Here is a 22,687-nt window from a genome sequence, read left to right as displayed (position 1 = left end):
TACTATGGAATGACATATCTTTTGGATGAGTTCAGCTTCACCTTCATGTTTTTTGAATCTACTGAATGCATCTCCAAATGAAATCGCACAACCTCACAATACCATACCACTACTGCTGCTTTCTTGGTTTGATTTATATTGTCACTTGCATATTGAGGATTATAAAATTTCATTGTCTGCCTCCGATGTCTTCATGTCTTGGTAGCCCAGTTGCATACCTCTTTTCCTGTCTTGCTCAACAAGCTTAATTGTTATGAGCTAGTATCAGGATTTAAAATTAATACAGATGAAACTGAAGCAATGAATCTTTATTTATCCTGAGCAAGTAGCCAGGTTTAATCCAATTTTCCCTTTAAATGGGTCCCATCTTCGATAAAGTATCTGGGTATTCAAATAACTTGGGACCTAGCTGATTTATTTGTTGCAGTTATATTCCACATTTTCCCACCTATTTGCAGCCTCAATGTGGCTTACATAGTACATAAAGCTTATTAGGGAATCTGACACAGAATTTCGAGAAATGGGATAAGAGTGAAACGTAATGGTGTGAAAGAATTGTGGCATATTTTGAAGTTTGGGTGGAAGATTCTGGAGAAATTTCATGGGAAGGGCTTCAGAACTTTGCTCTCCTCTAAAATTTGGGAATTGGAAAATAAAGGTATTGGGGACTTGATCTCCTTTCATGATTGGAGATCATTGGGAGGGGAGACTTTCCATCCTTTACTGGTGCAAGACTTGCTTAAATCCTTTTTGGAAATTCAGACAATTTAACGTCCCAACTAGGGAGTTACACACTTTCTTAAGACACTGTTTGCAGCAAAAAGGAATGGGAGCAGGTTGGGAAAAGAGAGCTATCCAACTGGGTACAGCTGTGGCTATCACAATATAGAAAAAGGGGATTAGAATATATGAATAGCCATACTGGGGTAGACCGATGGGCCATCTAGCCCAGTATCCTGCTTCTAGCAGTAGCCAATCTAGGTCACAAGTACCTGACAGAATCCCAAATAGTAGCAAGATTCCATGCTACCAATCCCAGGGACAGAAGTGTCTTTCTCTGGGATTGCATTTATTTCTGGTCTCTATGGAGTGCTTATTCAGGGGGGATTTAGTAAATTATGCTATATGAAAGAATGGGAGAAAGATCTGAGAACAGTTATGAATGATCAAACCTGGCAAAATATATGTAGGGGGTATCGAGTAGTGTCAAGAAAGTAAACTAGAAGTTGCTGTTCAGATGGTATATGACCCATGTATATCTACATAGAATTCTCCCCAATTCCACTAACAGATGTTGGAGAGGGTGTGGAGAAAGTGGAACATATATGCATATGTGGTGGAACTATGCTATCATTAAGCCTTTTAGGGAGGAAATTGGGAAAGAAATGGAAAGGATTTGGAGAATAGAATGGTGACTTGATCCACTGAGGTGCTTACTGGGATGGACGGGCTTAGGTTTTAAAGATCAGACAGTCAAACAAAAACTGCTCTGTTATCTGGTGGCTAGGCCTGCAATAGCTACCAGTTGGAAACTTGACCAATGGAGAGGTAAATTGAGGAAATTAATCCTTTTGGAATATTTAACTTTAACGAGACAGAATAATAACAACAAGATTCAAGAGTTTTGGGCCACAGTGCACGGTTACTTAAGAGAAGGGGGGAGGAGATGGGGTTCCAGAAATAATCAAATATAGTCTAAATACTTGCCCTTCTGATGTGAGGTTGGCTCCAAGAGGGGGGATAAGATGGGTTATTGTTTAGTTGTAATATGTTTCTAAGAATATGATGTAATATTGGTCATTTCATGCTTTGAAAAGCAGTATAAATCATCTAAACAAAAAATCAAAGTTATGAGAGATTGGGAATTTGGGGATGAACTCTCAGAGGGCACCTGGAGAGCAGGTTTTGAGGTGGCAGGATCCATATCAAAAAGCATACTCATTAGAGACAATACCTGTAAGATAATCTACTGATAGTATCTAACACTGGTATGAATCTGGCACCTATTCCAGGGAGCACTGGATGCATGCTGCTGGAGAGGGTGTCAAGACGTTGGGGGACTTTTTGGCACTTTGGTGGACCTGCACTAAGAAAGTGTTTCTGGGAAAAAGCAGTGAAGGAGAATGAAGGAATAAATAGGTGGGGGAGAGGGGGCGGCTGCAACTTGAACCAAAAATACTTTTGCTGAGCCTGATACATGGGGCTTTTAAGAAACAAGAGGATTTTGGCCTAGACAGGAATGACCGTGGCAGCGAACTGGAAGCAGGAGGCGACCTATCTCTACAGCAATGAAAAACTCAGATAACATAGGAAACACAGAACGGCTCACTTAGTACAAGGAACAGAGTGATGGAGGGAAGGCAATATGCCACTATCTGATAAGCTGGAGTAGGGGAGTTCAGGAAGCTTTAGAGGGTTGCTGGGGGGTATAAGTGGATATTCTGTTTGAGTTTGTTCCTTTTGCTGAAATTTTATTTCATGTTAGCATAATACACAATGAAAGGGAGGGGATGGGGAGGGAATTAAATTGAAGGGGTAAGGACATGCCCTGTCATGTCCTTGTTCTAAATGTCAAACAGCAAAAAAGAGGCACTATTGTACTAGAGACATTGCTGTTACAATGTGGGTGAACACTGCAGTGGTTCTATAAGGAGTGTTTTTTAATAAAAATTGAAAGTAAAAAAAAAAAAAAATCCCAGCACAGTGTCAAAAGTCTAAGGGCCCTGTTTACTAAACTGCGCTAGCATTTTTAGTGCACGCTAAATGCTAGAGACAACTATATATTCCTATGGGTGTCTCTAGCATTAGCGCACACTAAAAATGCTAGCGCACCTATAGAATGGCTTAGTAAACAGGGCCCTAAGTAAACAATACTCTACTTGGATAATTTAAAATCTAAAGATCCTGGTTCATCTTTTTTTTATGTTAGCTATTTCCTTTCCCTAGCACAACTAAATTCTTTCCCAGACTGGACCAATTTAACATTAAATCAACTCATGTTTAAGGCAAAGGTCTAGCCACAGAGAAAAGCTGCCAGCTGCAAAATAGAATAAAAACTGTTAAACTGAGACCTTTCTGTATTTCCTAGCTGTTAACGTGGAGACTTTTAAAATTGAAGAACTGAAGTAGTGAAATGTGCTCACCGGATAGACATGTCATCAGTCCGAGGGCAAGCATCGCACCAGCCAGCACAGTGAGACGATTATAACGCATTGCCATAATAGCAGCAATGAAGAAGGTCTTATCACCCAGTTCTGAAACAATGATGACAGATATGGCAGCCACAAAGGCATGGATAAATCCCAGATTATCTTTGGCAATAGATTCCACATATTCAGAGAGTACTGGAGAAAGCTGTGTGGGCGTTTTCTGTACCTGGTCAAATAAATAAAAAGTAATCAGTAACAGTAATGGCAATTCTGGATCCTTACCCCCATAATATTCACAACTATTTTACAAAAAAAGGAGGAAACATTTCCCAGTGAACGGCAGACATAAAGCAGAAGTGCTTAAAAAATACATAAACACAGCAGTGGTGTGACTGTCCTTATGAAATGTAGTTTTGCATTTGGAAACAGTTTTAAAGACTTTGGAACACCATACGGATAAGAGTCTGCACTTCTGTGATCATCGGCTCAGAGCTTCCAGCCTATGTCCTAATGTGTAAACATCAAAAAAGAATCAGGCCTTTGGCAAAACAGATATGGAATCTCACAAAAAGCAGAGTAATTTGACACTTGGAATGTGTAACAAATTGTTGACAGTCTGTGAGACAAAGAATGAGGTGGGGAAGAGAGTGAGAAGGGCAATGGGTACGGTTGAAGCAAATGAAGAATTTATTAGAACTGTATTATGTTTATTTTATGGTGTAATTTTGTATTTTATGTACTTTTGTTTTAATTTGATCTTTTATTTGGAAATAGTTTTCAAGCCCCATTTACACATTGCATTATCACACAAAGAAGTGTGCACTGTCTTGCAAAAATCTTCTCACCTTTGTATGTTTTTTTCAAATTTTACGACAAAAACACAATTCAAAATGCATTAAAAGTAGGAGTTTGTCCATTCATCTACACAATATACTTTAAATTTTCAATATGAAGTAAAAATTTGGTTTTACCTGCTAATTTTCTTTTAGTACTATCTAACCAGTCAAGATACTAGTGGGTTATTCCAGTCAGCCAACAAATAGAAATGGCACTGTGTAGCAACCGCTTACCACTATAAGAAGCTCCTGAGAGAAGTCACAATTGGTTGAAGAAGGAAATTGAGACCTTCTGCTCTCCCCCACCCCCAATTCCTTCCACTGACTGAAAAATATCAGCAGTTCTGCATTCTGCCTCATGGTCATTAAACTTAATCACCAACTGCCTCACTGGCCTTTGATTAAGACAAACACTTTGTCTCACTCCTCTGGAGAACCACACATTTTAGTTGCTGGTGATGTGAGCAGCTGACAATGCCTGAAGATGGGTCTTGGCCCAATGCAGCAGAAGAGAGTCCTCCTGGGAAACCCCTCCCCCACCAACTGTCATAGGCCACTAAAGTTGCATTGCCAAAAAAATATCCTTACCATCTTATCCTGACTTAAGAGCTAGGCTTGCTGAGCCCATTAAATGGCTCCAACCAGGATCACGTGATACTGTGAAGCAGGCAAGATGCGTGTCTGACCTGCTCTGGGGCTCCCGCTCTATTATATCACTATCTTGTCAACTTACAGTGGTTCCAAAGTAAGGTTTTGTGGCTTCCTAATCAGGGGAGCATATGTACAAGTTTTTAGCGTGATCCTGAGAGGTGATGTCCACTAAAGGTGCCCGCAAGGCTAAGGATCAAAGTAAGTCCATGGATGATAAAATGGTGGCGCCTGCGGCAGGAGTGGTATCTCTATTTACAGACTTTAGGAGCTCCACCAGACTGTGGAACAAGCTTTGGGACCAAAGTTTGAGAACCTGTCTGGGCAAATTTTACATTTAGAAGCTTTGCTTACTGACACCATTAAGCATACGACAGCCTGAAATGTGAGTTTCCATGCTGGCAGGTGGGGCCCATTCCTCTGCGACAGATTTTAGTGAGTGCGGGCCCAGGCATAGAAATTAGAAGACCTCAAAAACAGGTCCCGCAGCAGTAATCTCTGTTTTGTTGATCTCCTGAAGATAATCCCGCAACACAATCTACTACAGGAGCTGGAGAGCTGGCTAGAGAAATCATTTCATTTGAAAGCTGGTATAGGCCCAGAGCGATTAGAACATGCTTACCAAGTGGGACGAAAAGTGGCTGGTGAGATTAGACCACATGTTGTGATTGATCATTTCACAATTATGTGCACAAAGTAGAGAGCCTTAAACTGTATAAAGCTAACCATACACTGTGACCTATGCAAATAATCCAATGTGGATTTTTCAAGACCACTCTGTTACCTTGTTGGAGAAGAGGAAGTAATTCCATCCTCTATACGCAGTGCTGGCGGAGCATAAAACCCACTTTGTTTTTATACCCTGCCAAATTGAGGTTATATCATGTAGGCTGGAGGCATGTCTTCAATTCACTGGGAGCTGCTCGAATATTATGACTGTGGAAGATACTGTCTACCTCTGATATTTTCTCTTTTATAAGAATTTTCTGTTTGCATTTTCCTTTGTTCTCTGTTCAATGTTGTGGGGAAGGTTAGATTTTGCATTTATTATAGGTGTCTGCTTCTGGAGTTAATTCTGCTATACTTGTAGTTACATACTACTGCAGTTAAGGAGTGTTAGAGCCCTGTTTAGTGTCAGTAGTATGATTTACTACATCTCCTCTAGATCATTTGGAGTTTTAGTGTGTGGCTGCAATGAGATTGTATGGGTGTGGGGGGTGGATGGGGGGTTGTTTTGGTATGACTGGGGATAGTTTTTTCTTCTTCTTCCTTGCGACCATGGGTTTGGGACCAGTTCTGGTGGTGTTTTTACTGGGGACACTCCTTGATCCTGTAGCTACATGGGGTTTTTTTTTTCCTTATCTCTTTGATTTCACTGGGGAAGGGTTGGGCTCCAGGGGAACTGGGTTTTTTCTTTGGTATTTTACCTACTTTTGCCCATACCCAGGGATTTAGTGATATCTAAAAAAAGGGATCTGTATAGTTTCTTGGAATGTGTTGGGCATTTCTTCTCCAGTTAAACGTAGTAAAATTTTGTCTGCTCTAAATCAATATTAAGCTGATATTGTATGCCTCCAGGAAACTAAACTAACTCCTATGGAACATCAGAAGCTTGGCAGGGGTTGGGTGGGATGGGATCTATTATGCTACTTCACCAATTAAAAAAGCTTGCATAGCTGTATTGCTGAGGAATCTTTACCCTACGAGGTGCAGCAGGTGCTCACTGACCCTTATGGGCGTTACTTATTGCTGAAATTTACTTTGTCAGGGTTCCAATTTCATCTTCTGGCGGTTTAAGGACCCAATGTCTATGAACATGCTTTTTTAAGCAGTTGGCTCATTTGGGCCTGCGAGACCTCTCTCTACCTTTGTCTTAGTGGGAGATTTCAATCAGATAATGGACCCTGACATGGACCTATCGACATCAAAGACTTCTCCCATTAATAGGTTTTGCTAGGGGGCTTCCTTACCTGTGAAATTCATTAGGCCTTGACTCTTGGCAATTATTACATCTGATGGAATGTGATTACACCCATGTTCGAGGGCTCATGGTACACTCTCTAGAATTGATTATATTCTGTTGTCTCAAACGATGTTTGGTTAATGTGGCAAAAATTGGCCCAACCATGATTTCTCATCAAGCATTACTTTGGATGGACCTAGCAGTGGGACCTATAGTGGGGTTGGGGGTGATCTAGCGCTTTCTGGCCTATTTATATGAGGATGTACACTTTCAGCAGTACCTATAAAAGAAATGGGATGAGTTTGTGGATTTATTCCCAGCACGTAGATATTCCTGCTTTATTTTGGGAGACCAATACCCAAAAAAACAAAAAATCCCATTTCACTGGTAAGTTTCCTAATACTCAATAGAACCAGGAAATGTATTGATACAGACACTATAAGACATCAAGTTGGCTCCAAAATAAGGGACAAGTAAACCTCTCCATATCAAAAATAATCAGCTCAGAATTCAGATGCCACGACTCATCACAACTTGATTATCATTCTAATATGAATGGGCGGAAACCACTCAAACACAAACATCAATTAATTAAAGCTACATCTGTGAAGAACACTGATGAATATTATTTACCAGTTCCTATAGGATCAGTTGTCAATAAACCAGAAATCATTAAAAATTGGATAGAGGAGGAACAATTTGATCTCACCCTAATTACTGAAACTTGGCTATATTCTAAAGATGACCCCATCATCCATATTTGCCCCCCAAGTGTTAATAGACAATGATGTGGGGAAAAAATGTGTCCCTGTCCACGCTCCCGCATCACTTTCTATTAACAGCAACTAAAACAGAATATTCAAGTTTATTTTTAGATTGTCAAATTAGGTAAAGCATAAATCACAGGGCTGTGCCCAAAGCAATCCCTTTTGTATTTCAGCACAGCAGTCAAAATCTTGTGAAAACAATAGACCTTCATGTCTCAGGAATACATCAGTTTTTCCCTTTCGGTAACCATTGAAATGCAGGTCTGTGGGACTTAATATTTTCCAAAACTGTGACACAAGGAAAAAGGAAGTAGATTACCTTAGAAAAGCTGAGAAAACAGCAATATCAGTCTGACCCAGCAACCAACCATGAACCTCTCAACACAAAAGCAAGAGTAAATCAGGAAATGGAATTTCTGAAGTTGTCAAAACACAAACTACCCAACAGAGGGCACCCTTAGTATAGGAACCCTGGTCTAGAGGCTGACTCAGAGCTGGACATGCAAGACTTTTTGTACAGAAAACAGCCTGGAGCTGAATTCATAATCCCTGCTTCAACAGCTATAGCTGACGTGGAAATTGTGTTTTCTCTCTGTTTAATTTTAATTTGAATGCAGATGCCAAGGATTTTAGAATATTAAATCCCTGGTTTATGTTGGTTGTGATTTCCATTGTGTCCTTGTTAAATGGAATATAGAGAGATGCATCATCTGTGTAGATGAATGGATTGAAGCCATTTCTTGCTAGTATGCTGGCTGGTGGGATCATGAGTATGTTGAAGAGTATAGGCGAGACTGGTGATCCTTACAGGATGCCGCATTCTGTCGTCCATGGGCGGGGGGGGGGGGGGGGGGGGGGAGTGTGGTGCCCATCTTTATTGGTAGGAGCTGGATGTCAGAAATCCCTTGAACCATTTTAGTACTTCTCCACCGATACCAATTCTGTCCATAAATCTTACCAGGCTCTTGTGAATGACCATGTCAAAGGCACTTGATAGGTCAAATTGTAGCAGTAAGATTTTCTTGCTTGCGCTGATCTCTCTTTTGAAGTTGGCTAGTAGTGTTATTAGTACAGTTTCTGTGCTGTAATGTGGCCGGAATCCCGACTGAGATTTGTGGAGTATAGTGAAGTTGCTGAGGTAGTCCATGAGCTGCTTGGCTACTAGGCCTTCCATGACCTTGGTCAAGAGGTGTGGATACAACTGGTCTGTAGTTTAAAACTTCAGTTGTACTATTTTCTGTATTCTTTGGGATCAGGTTAGGATTATATTGCTCTTTTCTGTTGGAAATAAGCCATTGGAGTGCACATATGATGTGTGGGAACAGATTTGTTCTATGAAATGTGCAGGGGCTTCTTTCATCAGCTAGACAGGGCAGTCATCTAGCAAACAGAATGCCACTGAGAATTTCCTTATAGTCTGACTAATGATATCAAATGTGGGAGGAGTGAATGTTGTTCAGATTCTGTCCGCTACTAAACATTTGTGTTGTGCTTCCATTTCCTCTATGTATATATCTAGGTCTCTGTTGTCTCATATCAGCCCCTTTCTTACGTCTGCAATCTTATTTTCAAAGTATTTTGCTAAGTCTTGTGCAGATAGGGGTTTTCGTTCTGTGATATCACGGGATTTGTGTCAAGTAGATTGTGCATTATTTTGTATAGGTTCTTTGTGTTTTTAGTCTGTTCCTAATTGTTCTTGATTGATTATGAACACCCTATTCTTGCTCTCTCACATTAGGATTTTTACCCCGATTGTTTCACTTACCTCTTGCGCCACAGTTTGCAAGTTGACCGATAGGAGTTTATTGGTAAGACATGGTCATTCAATATTTGTGATTTTATAGTGTTTAGTATGCTCTGGTAATGTTTTATTTAGAAATACGTGATATGGTATGACTGTATGTGTGAATTTACATGTATGTATATGTAAGGGTTCATTTAAGAAAATATACATATATATATATATATGTGTGTGTGTGTGGATATGTGAGCTTACAGATGTATGTATTGGTGGCCATATATAGGTATCATCTAGAAATATATGTTTTTTAAATGTTTTTTAATATATATACATATATATCTGTGCGTGGTGTATATGTAGTGTAGTGAATATATGTGTATATGTATATGGTTTTAAGTTGTGATAATTATGTGCATATGACTGCAATTATGGTTTACTGATATTGTTTAATTAATTTATGGTTTTAATTTATTTTTATGTGTCTTCATGTCAGACCCCTGATGCAGGCGGTTGTACGCCGAAACACGGCCCGTGTCGGGTATTTGTGATATTAAAGGACTACATTTTTCTCAATCCTGAAGGCCCAGTGTTTGCTTTTTTTGTTTGCCTAATTGTTCTTTGTAATGATTTTGTTTTGCATGTTTTATGTTCACCTTATAGGTTCTTAATGCTCTTTTCTATTCCAAATTTGTTTCATCTGTTTTGCTCTTGAGCTATTTCCATTCTACTTTTCTGTTTCTTTAAATCCTCATTGAACCAGTGAGATGATTTGGATCTGCCTTTCATCTTGTTCATTAGCGGGGCGATTTCCTCTAGTACGAATTTAAATTGTTCATCTCAGGTTTTGAGGAATTCTGTGGTTTCAGTTGGTAGATGTATAGTGTTGGATAGGATTTTATCCCAGAACTCTTTACCTTTGATTTTGTCCCTGGTTTCATATTGAGTTGGTGTTTTCTGGATGTTCGACCCCAGAACTCCTTTATCCTCTTCAATAACTCAATCCATGTACTTTTTACAACATTGTGCATTATGGACTTCCAAGAAACCCAAACTAAGCAGATACCTGTCTTCAGACCTGTGCTGGTCTTGCCACAAGGTTAAGTGGAACTGCAGCTCAGTGTTTACCCAGTCCTGGAGTAGTACCCCTTCCCAGTCAGGTTTTCAAGATATCCACAATGAATATGCATGAGCTTGATTTGCATACACTGCCTCCATTATATACAAATCTCTTTCAAGAATATTCATTATGGATATCCTGAAAACCTGACTGGCAAGAGGTGCTCCAGGACCGGACTTGGGAAGTACTGCTCTAGTTTATCTATTGTACGAATGTGACAATTTACAACTATACTGGTGGGACATTTGGGACAAGATTCAGAAAATATTCAATTTTTCTGAATGAACATTATTTGGAAATCACTATCACTTAATTCCATCTAATCAACAAATGATAAAGCTCTTTTATTTTCTAGTATAACTCTGAAATTAGTTTTTAATCACTGGAAAGATTATACTCTTTTATCAGTATTCATGTGGTGGCATTGGGTATTGCTGTATAAAAAAATACTATCTCAAATTCACATGGCTTTTTTTGTTCAATGGATACTTCAACAAATTCAAGATAGTTAGTCTCACCTCTACAATTTACTTATGGCAGGAGGGAAAGGGAAATGGGACTTGATATACCGCCTTTCTGTGGTATTTTGCAACTACATTCAAAGCAGTTTACATATATACAGGTACTTATTTTGTACCTGGGGCAATGGAAGGTTAAATGACTTGCCCACAGTTACAAGGAGCTGCAGTGGGAATCGAACCCAGTTCCCCAGGATCAAAGTCCGCTGCACTAACCACTAGGCTTATAGTTATTATTTTTTAAGCAAAATTCATTATGAATTGCTCACATTCCTGAGCAGCCTCATCACCAGTCTAAAAAAACTCTGCTTTTCATATCCAAATCCATTAACTATCAAAATAACATATCTTTACAATCTTCAATTCCAAATCGAACTATAGTTATATCATCGGGTTCACATAACTCACAACTAAGGCAACTTGACTTGTCAGCTCTACAGAGCACCTGCTTTGCTATTGCTTCATCACCAGCCTTGCAGTGTTACCTCTTTTTAGACTTCAACAGAAACGCTGTTTTCTTTCCAGTTATTCAAGTCCACAGTCTGATTCTCAGCTGCTACTTCTCACTGCTTTCAAGCTTACAAGCAGGAAAACAGCAACAAGTAGCAGCTGAGAATAAGACTGTGGACTCAAATAACTGGAAAGGAAACTGTCACGAAATACCTAGCCACTCAGGTTTATCCCTAGCACAGCTGAAGTCTGACTGCACCTACTGCTCGTGCTCTACACTAGCACCCTCCTCCTACCGACTGGGTCACAACTGCCTCTTGGCGAGTCTCCTGCTCTCAAATTATTCCCAGTGATTTCTAGGTCACTGCAGCTACACTCCCAATGGTCCCACAGTTCCCAGAAAGCACTCACAGACTCAAACACACAAACCACCAGGATTCTTTATCAGTCCAGACAGGCACAACAAACAAACAAATGTGTTTATTCTCAGAACTTGGAACAGTGGACAAAAAAGGTGGAATTAGCAAACAGTAACAACTGAAAAATGGATCTATTAGAAAATTAACTATACATTTGCATACTTCCTAGAAAGTACCTGAGAAGATCAGGACATATATAGCTGTTCACCATTTATCAAATATAACTGTTTTTTTTACAGGGCTTCAGCAAAGAGCTCTCTCTCTCTCTCTCTTCTCCCAGGATGAAACTGAACTCAAACCAGTAAAGTCCAAATGAGATGAAATCCTGACAAAGTTTCAAATAAATACTGCTTCTTGCTTCCTGTTTGTGTCAAACTAAAGAAAACACACTCACTTCTCTGTAACAGGTTTACAGCAAAGAAACACCACCTGCTGGCCAAATAGAAATACACTTCAGAACATAATCAATGCAGAAAAATATCAAACACATTTTACAGGCTTAAAACACACAGTTTCTTTACAGAAACATTATAGCATTTCTGTTGAAGTCTTAAAACAAGCAACCCTGCAAGGCACCCAATGAAGCAATAGTGAAACAGGCGCTCTTGTAGAGCTGACAAGTCAAGTTGCCTTAGTTGTGAGTTATGTGCACCTGATACGATAACTACAGTTTGATTTGGCAATTGAAGATTGTAAAAATATCTTATTTTGGTACTAAATGGATTTTGGATATGAAAATGAAAAGCAGAGGTTTTTTAGACTAATGACGAGGCTGCTCAGGAATGTAAGCGATTTATAACGAACTTTGCTTAAAAAATAACTACTATAAGTTGGTTTCCTGAGCTTCAGAAGTATTTTCCTCCTGCCATAAGTAAATTGTAGAGGTAAGACTAAATATGTTGAACTTAGTGGGAAAATGTGGGGTATAATGTATCAAAATAAATAAATAAATAAATAAACTTGGATGTATAAAAAAATACGAAACCTACATAAAGTATGTAAGTATTGCCACATTGGGACAGACCAAAAGTCCATCAAGCCCAGTATCCTGTTTCCAACCGTGGCCAATCCAGGTCACAAATACCTGGCAAGATACCAGAAAAGCTCAATACATTTTATGATGCTTATCCCAGAAATAAGCAGTGGATTTTCCCATTACACATCATAATTTTTTTTGTAAATTGCTCCACTTTTTGTAAATGGAAAACACTGTATTCTTATCTATCCAACATTCAATAATTTAGTACGCCTACTATTTCCCTCCTTTTTAATATAGTTTATGATGATTGTATTCCTCATTTGTTTTGGGGGGTTTTTTTTTTGTTTCTTTATCATTCATTATAAAAAAATCTTTTAATAAAGATACATGGTAAAAAAAAAAAAAAAAAAACGTCAAAACACACTGAACTGCTGGTTTTGTCTTCTTTTAGAACCGGAAGGAAGCTCTTGCAAGTTCTAAAGCCAGATGGGATATGTGCACATTTCTGTGTAACAAAATCAAAACTAAAAGCCCACAACCAAGCTTGTTCTTCTGTACCTAAATATGAATATTGCAAAAATGCCATATGCTAGTAATATTTGTAAGGCTCATATTTAGGCACTGAAGAATAAAAACTGATGTGATGACATTTCTATTTTTGTCTGGGAATGCACAAAAACTTTCATGCGCATGTATCAGGCACATTCCCCCTGCTCACCTCCCCCCATTAGATGCAAGTTTTCCATTTAGTAGAACAATTTATGCATGCATAAAATTTAAACATGATTAGCTTCAAGAATCGCACTACTGTTTTATGCTGCTGTTATATTATGGGCCTATCTGCTCATGGCTTTAGTGCAAAGAGGGACCAAAGAAAAATGCAAAAAAGGACAAGCATGGATGACAGCAAATAGAGAGAAATGACCGACAGACCTACACCAACAAGAACTCCCACTCATGGCAGGGTAAATTCTTAGTGGACAATCATATAAATTACCAAAAAGGTCATCCCATCAATACTGAAACACCTAATTGTTGCACCTGTATCTCAACAGTAAACTTTCAAAAATACGGTTAAGCGTACTAACAGCAGCTGTTTGGATACTGGTTCTACAAGCCCTAATGCAGCTCTTTAGCAAAATGCTGGCCAGTCAGTGGGAATATGAGCCAGGCTATCCAATAACCAGACCTAAAACCAAGTTTAAAATAAATAATATTTATTAATTTTCAAACAAATAATAAAATAATGCCACATTAAAATTGACTCGACACAACGTTGTGTTTCGGCCAGATGGCCTACATCAGGAGTCTTATAGCTCATGACAACAATAATAATAAGAGTAAGCTCATCAAGTCCCGTGATGATGTGTGCTCACATATAAAAGATGTGCAGACAAGGATTCAAAAGTGGTCTTGAAAAAGACCGTTGAGCAAATAATCCGTTCAACACTGCACGCTACAAACAAACTTATTGTATTGGCGCAAATTTATGTATACTTGAATCACTGCAAGGGAGGATTTTTTTTTTTTGCTGATGAGGTTAACTTACATACCTTAAGTTAAGAGTTCTTTTAAAGAAATGCTCTGGGTAGGATCTGAGACTTTTTCCTCCCTTCATCTTTTTGAATGTTTACTGTTGGGATGCAGGTGAAACATTATTATTGATGGGATGACCTTTCTGGTCATTTACTTGATTTGTGTATTAGTCCCACTGGCTCCCTACTGTTGCTACTTACAGATTAAAAACAAAAACTCTTAGTGGACCCTATGCCAGGGGTAGTAGAACACTTTTTTTAGTTGCACAGCCAAAATGTACAATCCTACCCCAAGCTGATTGCTTATGCTGTGTTGAACAAAATATTTAAATGGCCATAGGCCTGGTAGCCCACCCCATTTTACAACATATGCCTTATACAAAGGCCATGGTCCTGGTAGCCCATTCTACAACATATGCCTTTCACAAAAGAACCTAAGGGGCTCATTTTCAAAGCACTTAGACTTACACAGTTCGCAGGCAAAGAAACCCTGCTATTGGCACTCCACCTGCCGATTAAAGAAAGCTGGACAGAGAGAAAGGAGAACAGACCGACCTCCCCCACCCCCACCTCATCTTTCTAGGCGCAGATGACTTCAGAAATACCAAGTCACACGCATTTAACTGCCTTAGCTCTCACACGGCACCGGGAGTTCCTTCCTTCCTCCCTCCCTCTCTCTTCCCTATCTGCGACCCGACCGGCACCTCTCCATCAATCTCAAACACCCCCCCCCCCCTCCTTATCCTACCTCCAAACTCATGTCTGAGGTCGTCCGGCCCCACCGATTTCCTTCTCCAGCACCCCACCCCCTCCAACGCAACTTCTCTTCCTCGGCCACGTTCAGCCCTGCCAAAGAAACAGGAAATTGCGTAGGAAGAGCCGGTAGCAAGGAGGTTGAAGAAAACGGGAGACGGGAAGACGTCAAAAGATTGAAGCAAGCCTCTCAGGTTAGCTTTTGTTTCCTCTTCCTCGCGCAGCCCTCATCTAGTACACTCAAAACAAAGCGAGCAAACTGATGAGCTGCTGCACCATCGCTGTCGTTCTTTATTGTTGGTAGCATTTTTATTCCATCTCACTTTTATATTTTCAAACATGCTGGCTTGTTCAGCATACGAATGTACACAGAGGAAATATTGATTTAATCGATTAGAGTACTAATTTGTTCTACATTTTAAATCATTGTGTCATTTGGAGGGGACGCTAGGGACTCCCTGTAATCATGCAGAGATGTTCCGGGGCAGAGGGAGCTGCAGCGAACGAGCGAAGTTAGCAAAGTCGGAGCCCACAGGCGCGCGCCGCGGCATCCCCCAGCGGCGTGCACCCGAGGGGGTGTCATTTCGCCGGGGGGGGGGGGGGGGGGAGGAAGGTGTCATTTCACAGGCGGAGGGGGGACGTGCTGCACCTGGGGGGGGGGGGCGCATCGGCGATCGGCCCCGGGTGCCATCCAGGCTGGGAACGCCACTGTCACCTAGTAAAGGGCACCCACAAACAGTGTGTTTTTTCTAGCGAAAAAGGTGCCGGTACTCAAATGCCAGGCCACCCTTCAGGGGTGGGGTGATCACTGAGAGACCCACCCCTCAATAGTCAGGCCCCCTGCAACTAGTCACTGACTCTGGGCAAGATGCATCAACCAAACGTAAAAGAATCTAAAATGTAAAAGTCCTTACCGAATTTGAAAAAACGAAGAATGCACTAAAAAAACAAGTCACACATGTTCGGTGAGGTAATGTAAAGTAGAATCATAGGCGGTCGGCAGGGTTGCCAGGTGGAAAATTTTTTTCCAGCCCGATGGAGCCCAAAAAACAGCCCAAAACCCGCCCAAACACAAACCCCGCCCCTGACACCCCCACCCCCGCGTCATCACCCCCGCCCCCGCCGTCATCAACCCCGCCCCCGCCGTCACCGGCCCCGCCTCCCACGTCACCGGCCCCGCCTCCCCGTCATCGCCCCCGCCTCCCACGTCATCGGCCCCGCCTCCCCGTCATCGGCCCCGCCTCCCACGTCACTAACCCCGCCCAAAACGTCATTAACCCCACCCAAAAACGTCACTAACCCCGCCCCCCCGCGGCCGAAAAAACCGCCCTGAAGGCCAAAAACAGCCCAAAAAACCGCAACCCGCCGCGGGCAAAAATTTCCCGCGGCGGGTCGCGGAAAACCGCCCAATTGGGCGGTAAAACCGCCCACCTGGCAACACTGGCGGTCGGTGGCCCAACTGTTTGGGGAGGCTAAAGGGGGCGGGGTTAGGGGGTGGGGCCAGGGGCGGGGCTTGCATTCATAATTGTCTGACAACATAGAAAAAAAAAGTAAAAAATAAGTCACAATTAATACCTTTTATTAAATTTAGATATTAAATATGTATCGTATGTCAAAAAATAAAGTGGTTGCTCAAAGCATGTACTAACCACAATTGCTCAACTGCAAAACACAATGCACAAATTTGTGCAAAAACACACTCAGAAACCTTACTGTACCATAACACTGGGCAGACCCTAATAAACCAATATACCACCCATAGGGAAAATGCAGACCGTCAACAATATGAAACAAGAGATCATAATATCACAATTCTCATGTAGAGCCACAAAACACCCTTTTAGGGTGGAAAGTGCTCACAATTAGCTCCTTTTATGAATGACTATATGTAGATCCTTCAAGAGGTAGTGTGTCATGATTTTGGCTCTAAAACCCTTTCTGATGATTTGGTGCCACCTCAGTAAGGCCAATACACAATCTCTCCACTGCAAAACACTATACACAAACTTGTGCAAAAGCACACTCATAACCTGACCAAACCATAACAGTACTAATTCCAAGGACAGGACAAGCTACAACCTTATGCATGGAAAGGCAGCACTGTAATTACACCGGGCTCTAAAACAGCAGTGCACAACCTAGTGAAACAAAAAAAAACCCAAAAAGGGCTGAAAATACTACACGCTAGCAGAATACTGCACCTTGATCACATGAAAAACACATGACAACAGATATGAAGGCAAAATACTAAACTGGAAAGTTACCTCAAGAAGTCAGACTCAGCATGCAGCAATACTAGAAAAATTGAAACTTACATGCAAAACATCACAGATGCAAATTTCCAAAAGCTGACATATTCCAGTTAATAAATTCTGAATAAAATACTTTTTTTCTACCTTTGTTGTCTGATCATTTAGTTTTTCTATTCGCTTTGGTCCCAGTGTCTTCTGTTTTATGCAGCGTCTTCTTTCCATTTGATATTTTTTTCTCTCACCATGTCCACCATCCTCCTGTGCCCTTATGCGTCCTGTCTACCATATGTAGCCCTGTCCCTATCCTTCAGTATCCTGATCCAGCTCTTAAATTCATCAGTTTCTTCTCCATCCATATCCAGCATTTCTCCTCACTTCCCTCCATCCATGTGCATATACTTCCCTTCCCTCCATCCATGTCCAGCACCTTCCTTCATTCTCTCCTACCCTTCCATCCAGTGTCAACCCTCTTTCTCTCTCCATCCTTCCACCCATTACCCTCTCCCAATCCTTCCGTCCATTGTCTCCCTCTATCTCCCCTTCCTTCTAGACAGTTCTCTCTCTTGACCCTTTTCCATTCAGCATGTCCTCTCTCACCCCATCCTTCCAGTGTCTTTCCTCTTTCCCTCCCTACCAGCGTCTTCCCTCATTCTGCCCCCTCCTTCCAGCATTTTTCCTCTTTCTCCCTCCTTTCATCCAGCCAGCATTTCTCAGTCTGACAGCTATGGTCTCCCCCAGTTTCTCCCCAGCAGCTTCTCTCTCTCTCCTGCCCATGTCCCCTCTTTCGCTCCCCATCTCTTTCTGGCTCTCTCCTGCTTTATTCCATGTCCCTGGCTCTCCCTTGCTCCTTTCCATGGCCCCTCTTTCTCTCCCCATCTCTTTCTGGCTCTCCCCTGCTTTATTCCATGTCCCTGGCTCTCCCCTGCTCCTTTCCATGGCCCCTCTTTCTCTCCCCAACTCTTTCTGGCTCTCCCCTGCTTTATTCCATGTCCCTGGCTCTCCCCTGCTCTTTTCCATGGCCCCTCTTTCTCTCCCTATCGCTCTCTAGCTCTCCACTGCTCTTATCCATGCCCCCTGGCTCTCCTCTGCTCTCCCTCTCTCTCCTCCTACCATTTCCCGCCAGTGACCACGTTCTCTTCTCACCCTCCGGCCCGGGCCTCTTTGCTGCAGCGCTGACATAAGAAGAAAAAGAAGCGCGGGGCCGCAGCAGCGTTCAGACATGCGCTGTCGGCTCTGCCGGTCCTCTGCCCCCCGGAACGGGAAATTGACGTCACGGGGCAGAGACCGGCAGAGCCGACAGCGCATGTCTAAACGCTGCTGCGGCGGCCCCGTGCTTCCTTTTCTTCTTCTGTTATGCTGGCTGTACGTCTCGTTCCTGGCTGCCGCTGCGCTGCTCAACAGAAGCGGCGGCACGCGGCAGCAGAAGATTTGAACTCGGGAGTCGTCTCGGGCTGCATTTAGAGGAGGTAGGCATCAGCTGTTCTTCTTGCCAGTGCAGCGCCTTCACACAGAGGTGAGAGGCGCTGCGCGGGCCCGGTAAGAGGGAGGGGGGCCCGGTGGAGGGGGGGAGTGGCGGCGACGACCTCAGGGGGGCGGGGCACAGGGGCGGAGGATGGCGGGAGGCGGAGCTGGGGAGAAATAGAGAAAGGAAGAGAGGAAAGGAGGCCCTAGTATTACCACATTGAAAATGCAACTATACCATGCTTCTGTGGTTATGTTCCACTAATAAGTTAAACGATTAACTGGCTATCTTGAAAGAATTATATAACCTTTGGATGCATGACTAGGGACACAAACATACACTTATTTATTCAATATCACAATTCCTCATGTACAGCCAGAAAACAACCTTTTAGGGTGGATAGTGTTCACAATGAGCTCCTTTTATTATGGACCAGATAGAAGAGATAAGAGGGGGGGGGGGGGGGTCACGTCATGCCTGCTACCTAAGCGGCAGCAACAAGAGGAGGCTCCGCACCTAACCTGCTAATTTCTGCTTTATTGCAAGACTAAAAAGGATTTGGCTCGGGGGGAAGTGACTGTGTTCGAGTCTGGAGTCACCCGGAGTCTACTAAAGGGTGATTACGCAAGGCATGCCCTCAAGAGCACACAAAAAGCCTTCAAATCCCCCGAGGAGCAGCTTGACTAAAATGGCGGAGCCACAGCGCTCACAGACAACGCTCCCAACTCTAACGGCGGAATGGACACAAGAGATCTCACGATCTGTCTCCGTTGCCTTAGAAGATAAACTAAACAAGTTGCAGTCGGCGGGCGACGAAATAAATTAAAAATTTGATTCGCACGCGGTCCGCCTTACAGAAGTGGAGCAGCGAATTTCTGCATGAGAATACGAAGCTCGGAGTACTGCCATGCAATTAGCTGCGCTCCACAAGGAAGTGGAAGAAATGCGAGAGTGAGTGGAAGAGCAAGAAAATCACTCCCGAAGAAACAACTTACGGGTTATAGGCCTGCCCGAAACGGTAACAGACAAGGGTCTTTACGATTTCTTTGTTAAGTAGCTTCCGGAGCAATTGGGACTGGAAGATCAGGGAGGCCTATTCTGTTGCGATAGGGCGCATCGTGTTGGACCGCGGGGGGAGAACAATACCAGGCCCCGCACGGCGATCGCCGATTTTGTAAACTGGCAGGCGAAAGAACGGATCCTGAAAGCTTCCAGAACCAAAGAGGCGCTCGAATATGAGGGACGTCGACTGTTGTTGTTCAATGATTATTCGACCAGGGTGGCACTTCTGAGGAAGGCTATGGCCCCTACGTGCTCTGCACTTTACAAGAAAGGGGTAAAATTTGCCCTGCTGTACCCGGCCAAGCTGCGGATTTGGCATGAGGGAAAGGTAATCATTATAACTGACGTGGCAGCAGTGCAGGCTTTCCTAGAGAACCACAGCAAAGAGAAACACTTGGACCAACGCGAGCCCGAATAGAGAGCGGAGGGGGCCTGAAGGAGTAGGAGCGGAGGACATCGGGGCCACACTTGCATATCTGTATTGGCATTGTGAACTGGAGATGAATGTCTGGAAGTGGGAGGAGGAGTAGAGATTATATGTACTATGCTTGCCTATGGAGACTGGAGCGGTGAGCGGCACATGGCGGAGAGTAGCGGAAGGTGAAGAACTTTATGCAAGGACTGAGAGAAGTTAACAATCTGTTTGTGGCACAAATTAATACATGTTAAGAGTTGGGGGGAGAAGAAACTGAATCAACAAAAAAGAGTTCCTGCACATTGTTGTTTAAAGCATTTAGTCTTGTAATGGTATGAGGGTAATATAGTAGGGCGGGGGGGTGGGGTCCTGTCCTCTTGGGGCTGTTCTGGGTAGGTGAAGGATGTGGGAGGCTGATAGGGTTGGGTGGAAGGAAGGGGGGTGGGGGCAGGGTTGGGGGGGGGAAGGGAGAGGGTGTGTGTGTGAGGGGGCGAGCATGGACTGTATGAGGGGGAATGTGAGGGGGGATAGGGGACTGGGGAAGGGAGGGGGGAGGTGGCTGGAGGTATAGCGCGGAAGAGGGTGTGGATATGGCTGTTGGCTGAGTGGGAGGGGAGGGAGGAGGGAGGGCGGGATGGGGGATAAAGTGATGGGAGGGATAGGGATATGAAAGTTAAAATAACTGTGACAGTCTATTTGCTAGCTGGGCAGAACGCAGACACTCGCTAGTTAGGCTGGGAGACTGGCGAGCTGAACAACAATTCTGTCTATGGTAAAGACAGCAAATTATACGACCATGGTTAATTTGAAATTAATTACTCTAAATGTAGATGGTATGCACTCTCCAATTAAAAGATCTAAGCTGCTTTCATGGCTGCGGAGAGAGGGGGCAGACATAGCATTCCTCCAGGAAACACACCTTTCAGCCATAGAACATCAAAAACTACGGAGGAGCTGGGTGGTGGAGGTAGGGTACTCTTCCTATAACTCTAGGCAGAGAGGAGTGGCCATATTAATACACAAAAAATTACCCTATAATACTCATAAAGTGGTTCAGGACAAAGATGGCAGAACTGAACTGTGGGGACAACATATGCTCTTGTGTAATGTATATGGGCCTAATAATGGCTACTCTCCCAAATTTTTTTCAAACATTGTGGCCAAAGTAGTGTCCTTCCCTAACTATCTAATAGTGATGGGGGGAGACTTTAATGTTGTGGCTGACCCTTCAATTGATTGCAAGCCCCCGAAGGTCCAGGGAGGGAACTGGGAAGCTAAGGGGGTGAATTTTGTGGCTTCTCAACTGGGACTGGTGGATATATGGCGGCTGATGCATCCGCATGATAAAGAATATACGTTTTACTCTCACCCGCATGATGGATACTCCCGAATAGACTACATGTTGGTTATCATCTCCTGGTTGAATAGAATTTCTAAAGTGCATATACTTAACAATGTACTGAGTGATCACTCAGCAGTCACATTGACTATATCATTTGCTGCAGAACCAGGAGAGAGGGTTTGGAGATTCTCGCCAACACTGTATAATAACAGAGAATGCCACGAGTTCTTGAGAAATAAATGGCTTGAGTATCAAAGGCATAATCAGAACTCGTGAGTAGATGCGGGCACGTACTGGGAGGCCTCGAAAGCAGTGCTGAGAGACGATATCATAGCGCACACAGCAAGGCAGAGGAAGCAAAGGGAGGCAGATCTCTTACGACTGTCGAGAGAATACCATCAATTGAGAAGAACACATATGAGTTCTATGACCGCAGTCTGTAAATCCCAGATGATGCAGTTTCGGAAACAAATAGATGATATCTTGGCCCAGAGGGTGGAGAGGGATATCTATTTCCAGCGCTTTAAGCTATTCAAATGGGGAAATAAAGTGGGGAAAATATTAGCTAATTTGGTTAGGCCACCCCGCAAAAGGCAAGTTATTACTACTATTAAGGACCAGGCGGGGAGGGTATATACAGATGAGGGCCAAATAATGCAGCAATTTGTAAATTTTTATAGCTCTCTCTACCAGGCCCAGGAGTTTGACTCAGAGGCATGCGAGAGGTTATTTCAAACGATACACCTTCCACAGCCCACAGAGAATCAGTTGTATGCTTTGAATGCTCCTATTCTAGGACAGGAGATTAAGCAGGGCATTAAAGCTTTGAAGCTGACCAAGGCCCCGGGACTGGATGGGTTTGGTCCAGAGTATTATCGTATATTGGCCGACCTAGTAGTGGAGCCTCTGAGAGCATGGTTTAATGGGATAGTGGCGGATGGGTTGGCAATCCAACGCAACATGACTCATGTGGTACTGTTGCCAAAACTGGGTAAAGACGCAGCACAAGTGGGCTCATATTGGCCCATATCGCTTTTAAATCAGGATATTAAACTACTGGCAGCCATAATGGCTAAGCGGTTGAATGTGGTAATCCCCCATTTGATACATAAGGACCAGGTGGGATTTGTTTCGGGGCGCTATGCATCTATGAACATCATGAGGGCCATGTTGGCAATACAGGAATACAGAGGGCATGGGGGAAGGGAAGCTATCGTGGGATTGGACATGGAAAATGCTTTTGATAGCATTTCATGGCAATACTTATTTTGGACTTTGG

The 22,687-nt window shown here is 42.9% G+C and overlaps 1 protein-coding gene across 2 annotated transcripts in view; it reads right to left on the bottom strand.

The window, feature by feature from the left end:
* Positions 1-14,968, bottom strand: part of TMEM165 (transmembrane protein 165) — a 44,983-nt gene extending 30,015 nt beyond the window's left edge. For both annotated transcript variants that reach the window (XM_030191397.1, XM_030191399.1), the window contains exons 1-2: positions 14,871-14,968; positions 3,144-3,375 (exon numbers count right to left, since the gene is read on the bottom strand). In XM_030191397.1, coding sequence (XP_030047257.1) covers positions 3,144-3,375; positions 14,871-14,882 — 244 coding nt within the window. In that variant the 5' untranslated portion in view covers positions 14,883-14,968. The remainder of the gene's footprint in view (positions 1-3,143; positions 3,376-14,870) is intronic.
* Between the last annotated feature and the right edge of the window lie 7,719 nt (positions 14,969-22,687).

The sequence above is a fragment of the Microcaecilia unicolor genome, chromosome 2 (genome assembly GCF_901765095.1).
Source record: "Microcaecilia unicolor chromosome 2, aMicUni1.1, whole genome shotgun sequence".
In the NCBI taxonomy this organism is placed as follows: domain Eukaryota; kingdom Metazoa; phylum Chordata; class Amphibia; order Gymnophiona; family Siphonopidae; genus Microcaecilia; species Microcaecilia unicolor.
Note: the sequence above shows the minus strand (reverse complement) of the source record. Positions and strands in the feature narration are given on the sequence as shown.